This window comes from Topomyia yanbarensis, chromosome 2 (genome assembly GCF_030247195.1).
Source record: "Topomyia yanbarensis strain Yona2022 chromosome 2, ASM3024719v1, whole genome shotgun sequence".
NCBI lineage: Eukaryota > Metazoa > Arthropoda > Insecta > Diptera > Culicidae > Topomyia > Topomyia yanbarensis.
This window is the reverse complement of record NC_080671.1, coordinates 61,353,184-61,359,266: the sequence shown is the minus strand read 5'-3', so window position 1 is coordinate 61,359,266 and position 6,083 is coordinate 61,353,184. Positions and strand designations below refer to the sequence as shown.

Sequence of the window (6,083 nt, the reverse complement as noted above, 5' to 3'; positions counted from 1 at the left end):
CTAATATTAACACAAAATACAAACCTAATCCTCAATCGGCGCGTCGGTGAATTTATCTGAACACACCACAGAGAATTTTTTTTTTCGTCCTCCTCACGCGCTCACACATATCAAGAACAGTTATGAACGAAAGAGAAGCGCTCTCATTTAGACTGGCAGAGTGTAGGGAGAAATTTTGTGTTCTTTTTACCGTACAGAGGATATGGACATCACTGTCTATACGTGAACAGAGGTCCGTAGGTCCGGAATGACCGTACTTTATACATGTTTTTCTACCATTTAATTTCACTATTTTTCATAGTGGAATTAAATGGTAGAAATACATATATAAAGTAAGAACAACATAACTAAATATCTTTTTGCTCTGAGTATTCGTATAAGCGGAGACTAACCATCCCACCGCAAAAAAAACATATTCATTTCATGGTCCTGCATTCCTCTTAACCAGGGTTTCGTTGCCTGCTTGTGGCGAATCCTAGACCTATACATGACTTTCAATCCAACTCCGTAATTCCGATGGAAGAGTCGGTGGTTTTCTTTAAGTAGTGTTACTGCACCCTAATTCATCTTAGCTCCTCTATTCATCCCACCCATTTGAACACATTAGTTAAAGTAGTGTCTGCTATCTCTATTCATCGCATTAGCTCAAATGGTAGGAAGAACCTTATGTACTCGACTTTCCGATTCGCTCAAACACAAGCATTTTACATTTTTTCAGGCAAAAACTTTAACTGCACTGCTTCTTGGGAACGAAGCACCTATTGATACTTATTTAAGCACAATCCAGAAACTCTAAGTCGAGTTATCAACGAAATAGTGTGATATTCTTACTAATGAGATGAATGAGGGCTCGTCTACCCAAAACGGCGCGCTCAGATTTGCTGTTTTTGGGCTCACAAACTCATTCTCAAGAGCAATCCTGTTTTGAACATTGAGCTGCTCGCGCACAGTTCGAGATGAGCGATCACGAAAAAAAATCGATGACACACACACTCGCACACAAAGAAATTTGGTTAGTATTTGGTTTCGTATCTTTCTTCTACATCTAGCATTCCCTCACCCGCCCATCATACGCAATTTCATTATCATTGAGTTCTTGTCGGTCGGTCTCACGAACACTAATGCAGGTTCTTGGTTGAAAACCATTCCATTTGTTTTTGCCGGCTTTGTTTATTATTTTCCACCAGCTAGTGATGTAATATTTGTGTCATGTCACGTGTACGTACATGAGCCGTTGAAAAGTCTATTGCTGTTTCACTGCATTTTGTTTTGTTCAATTCTTTACTTCGCTGCTATAAATAGTTCATAACCTCAAATTTCCAGTAAAAAAATCCGATTAGAGCCGACAAACATCTATTCGCTAAAAACATCTCTTTACTACTCGTACCATGACGACATGCACTCGTTGAGTAGTAAAATGGCATGTATGAGCCTCACACTGATGCTGAGTGAGATAATATCGTTTAGCTCCACGCCGCTACCCGATCAGAAAAGAATAGGAAACGAATACCATATTTTGTTATTCATTATTAAATAGCAGGACAGCTAAACTTGGTATTTGTTAGGTTGAAATAAGAGCTAAAATAGCAAAACATAATACCAAAAAATATCTCCTTCAAGAGTAAAATAACAAGTTTAGCTATTGACCATAGCAAATCAATAGCAAAGAGAAATCAAAACAATCAATAGCACAATATGCCATGCGTGGGCTATTGAATAACATTTGAATACCTAAAGCAGGTTTTCTACAGCAACAGCAAGAGAATAGTAAATTAAGTCATTTGATCGTTTTTAAGGAATTTACAGACTTTAATGTAAAAAAAGCAAATAATTCAATCTATAAGAAATGTTTATTTATTCAAAAAACAATTCATTAAAACCATGTCAATTTTAAGTAAAATCATCAGCCTTTGCGCCTCTGTTGATTGATATCGATTTCATTCTATCAATCTGAAAAATCGGAAGAGTAACAGTATAAGTATTATATTCTTAAATACAATACAATGCTATATATATGAAAACACTTAGGATCCTGATCGGAGAGTTGGGTTGTTGGCGACGACGATTGCAATGAATTTTGGAACCTTTCTCGCAATTTTTAATGCGGTGCCTCGAGGATCATTCAATAAGATCCTGCGTTCGAAAAGTCGATCTGCAAAGGAACCCTTGTTAATGATACATGCAGCTAGAGGACAGTGAGTTAATTTACCCTTGATGTATTCAACTTTTTCCGGGTCTAATTTATCCGGAGGATTCGATACTTCGAGCTGAGCAGGTTCTTCCATCGATGTTGCCTTTCTTTTACCGCTTGGGTTGTTGGATCTTCTACCTGAACCAGTTGCATTTCCTATTCCTTCAGGCCATAGATGGAGCACCAGCTCCTTAACGAACTTGTAGTCCGATTCATCGGCCGCCTGAGATACTTTCAGTAACCATGCTTTGTCCGGGTAACCTGGAAGCTCTCTGAAAACATCTCCCCCCGGTTTCTCCATCAATGCTTCCTGTAGCTTCATATTCAGATTCCTTAATTTCAAATTTTCCTTTCGCAATTGCGAGATTTCCTCTTGAAGTTGGGTATCGTTTGCACTGTTTGCTGTTCCTTCATTCAGTTGCCCGACGAATGGATTTGGATTAGATTCCGATGTGATCCCAACGTCAACAGATGGTTTCTCCAAAACTGACAAAAATCTGTCTGATATATCGCCGGAAACAATGTGCAGAAAAAGTTATTTTGACATGTCATGACATGACCCCGTAGCTTACAGTTGATCATATAGTAAGTTGTCGTTGATTGTAAAGTGCAGTCATGCACTAAAGGATGGCAAAATCCTACCAAAATAATCTATTCGAAAATCTTGAATCTAATAATTTGGTTGCATGTTGTAGTTAACGTTATCCATGATAGTAAACAAATTGCATAATGGCATATTTTGAATATAGAAATTATGCTAGTAGGGTAACTAATCTGATTTAGACCCCGATATGTTTGACCCTTTTGATACATTTGTCTCGTTTACTAGCAAGTTCCACGAAATAAGTTTGGTTAAATGAATATAATTACATTATTTGGGTTGCTTTTAAAAATTAAACATAGTTCATTTCTAATTTCAAAATTGTAATTCGGGTTTAACAGTAGGTTGTCATAAAATATATTACAGTAAGATTCCGTTTTTGGCACTGTCTTACTGTTAGCAATTCATTGGAGGGAGAACCGAAATTTAATATAAGCATAGCTTACTGTGCTGACTGCTAACCGTTTCATTCTCATTTGTCTAGTTGATTTGTCAACAGTACCGTGACGGAGCTTAGCACTAGTACGGTGACTTTGTATGATATGGAGCTCATAGACAACAACAGATCAATTTTATCAATTTATAAATCTACGGTTCAAGTACAATCAACCGAAATGACTGCTCAAATCAGACAAGTTTTCAATTCCGAGTGTACACACAGAAAATTTATTTGTAGGTTCAATAAAATATGGATTAAATTCAATAAATAAAATTATTGGTCGGAAGACAATAAATTTATTTATTTTTTCAATAAACAAATTTATTGTTCCCTTTTTCATAATTTTTTTTTATTGAAATTAAAAGAAAATTATTGAAATTATAAATGTTTTATTGAAAGCAAAAATTTGTTGTTCTGATAAAAAATATTTTCAAATCAATAATTTCGTTGGTTAAAGTGATTGGATTCAATAACACATCTTCGGTTTAAATATGCTAAATTTTCCTGCGTGTATGTGATGAAAATAGCGACACTGTCAACATTAATACAATCCGTCAAAGTCATTCCAAACAAACAAGCAACTTCTCGAACCTATGAATTTTAGAAGTCGTTTGTTATGACATTAATAGGTTTGTTAAATTTTCGAACACTTTGGTTGAATCTATACCAAATAAAACAAAATTGGACTCAGCATCCATTTTTATAGAATGGCTACCTTCAGTCGACAAACTGTGGTCCACCGTACAAGTCCAGCTGTCATAATGATTAACGACGCTGAATCGCTCTGGATAAAGACTCGACACGTCTATCGTTTGTTTACCATTTATCTGTCAGTGTCATTCCAATCGAGCACGAGCCTGTCAATGGCCCTCGTTCCAGAAGGATTCTAAGCGATTTTCTTCGGATTGAGAGCTTTTGACAGGTCTCGTGCTCGATTGGAATGACACTTACAGATAAATAATAAGAACAAGATAGAGATGGCGAGTGTTTATACAGAGCGTCTTTAATAATGACATTGGAACCTTGGACTTCTTCTGTGCAAAAAACATTAAATTTTAATTTCACTTGTAATTATGTAATTATCGATCCTACATCATCATGTCTCGCAGACGACGTAACGACTATTTATCGGCTGCTATGCATGGAAAGAAGTACGAGAAAAAGGTATTTAAAATAATATTTACAAAAAATGATAATGATAAAAAAATCAGTCTAGGAAAACTGTAAGTCGACCCCAAAGTAAATCGGATCCCGAACAGGCATGTCTGGATGCATTGCAAACTTGCAACCTTATAGAATTGTCTGCTATTGCCTCGAAGAACGTAATACGATCAATCCCTATTGAACAAGCAATTCATCAGCCAATCGATTCGAACATTCGGCAAGTTAAATTAATTCAACTTCCAACCGACGGTTGCAGCCCAGCTGTAGGAACACCTCAAGAGTTGTTGAGGAATACGGATGGGTACAATATTCCAAATGACGAAGAGGAGCAGTATGAGGATGAAAGTGACAATGGAAGCAAATCACCACCCAGAGTTGACGATTGGAGTAATTTCTTAAAGGTTTGTTAGCGTTTCCAGTACAATTTTGAATCATTGCAATTAAGAGATGAAATTGACAATCATTTTGAAAGAAATGTCAATATAATTTACCTACGAATATTTGTTGTGCTTGTTTTCTGCCCACATCAATAGATCTCTTGAATACTCAAAAATTGCAGGATTTGATGCTTTTTCTGTTTTTCTAGATTTTTTCGAAGAAAACTAATCAGCAATTCCAAGCACACTCAGATATTCTAAAAGTTGAAGTTTTGTTCATGGTCCTGAACTATTATGTTCGCCATAACTTGTCGCAAGAAGCATTGGACGATCTTTTGATGATGCTAAACGTTATTGCCGGTACGAAAACATTGCCTGAAAATTTTGCAACATTTGCATCTGAATTTCGCAAAAACCCGTACAATGCAGAGCGAGTTTACTTTTGTACATGCTGCCAATACGACTTTGGAAAAAACAAACCCGAAAAAGGCACTATTTGTCCTATTTGTGAATCGCAGGAGCGAGACTTTTTTGTAATCATTCCTGTTGAGCCACAGTTAAGAGAAATGGTTCTCAGGTACAAAAAGGACATTGAGCAACATTCAAAGTACATTGAAGATAACGATATTTGTGATATAAACCGAGGGCATATCGCAAGGAAGTTGATGCAAGGACAGGCTGCCAAACATCTTACCTTAAGCGCCAATACTGATGGTGCTGCATCCCGTAAGTGTACAGTTAAAAAACCACTGTACCCTATCTTTGTTACGCTCAACAATCTTCCACCAATGCTCCGGTTTAGTAAACACAACCTAATGGTTGCTGGTCTTTGGCTGTCCAAGGGAGAACCTAATACAAATTTGCTTTACAAATATTTTTGTATTGAGTTGAAAGAACTGAAGAAGGGAATTTCAATCGGTAATGAGCAGTATATTGTAAGTCTTCTTCAAAATTGCTTGGATTCTGTAGCGAGGTGTAAAGTTTTGTGTATGAAACAGTACAATGGAAACTACGGTTGTACAATGTGTCTGCATCCTGGAAGACAGACAGAAAACAGCACCGTGAGATACTATCCCAGCAAACGGTTTCCTAATCGTGATAATGCAATCACAAGAGAAATGATGAATGAAGTACATCGTACAGGAAAGGAAATTTATGGAATATTAAATAAATCCGTTTTGGTTGCAATACCTGGGTTCGACATCATTTCGAGTCATCCGCCAGATTACATGCACTCAGTTCTTCTGGGAGTAATGAAACAACTGTGGAGTAGCCTGACTGCAAGTGAGAATCATAAAGCACCCTTTTACA

General features: G+C 36.8%; 1 protein-coding gene across 1 annotated transcript; it reads right to left on the bottom strand.

Moving 5' to 3' along the window:
- Positions 1–1,908: 1,908 nt before the first annotated feature.
- Positions 1,909–2,665, bottom strand: LOC131686207 (uncharacterized). The gene is made up of 2 exons (XM_058970450.1): positions 2,210–2,665; positions 1,909–2,152 (listed from the first exon to the last, which is right to left on the bottom strand). The coding sequence occupies exons 1-2, from the start codon at positions 2,511–2,513 to the stop codon at positions 2,025–2,027; spliced, it is 432 nt and encodes a 143-aa protein (XP_058826433.1). The 5' UTR covers positions 2,514–2,665; the 3' UTR covers positions 1,909–2,024.
- Between the last annotated feature and the right edge of the window lie 3,418 nt (positions 2,666–6,083).

What these genes read in the sequence shown, in the direction of transcription:
- LOC131686207 (XM_058970450.1), bottom strand. Translation starts at nt 2,513, where the DNA reads ATGAAGCTACAGGAAGCATTGATGGAGAAACCGGGGGGAGATGTTTTC. An exon ending in AAAAGTTGAATACATCAAGG is followed by an intron (nt 2,153 to 2,209) that starts GTAAATTAACTC and finishes GTTCCTTTGCAG; the next exon opens with ATCGACTTTTCGAACGCAGG.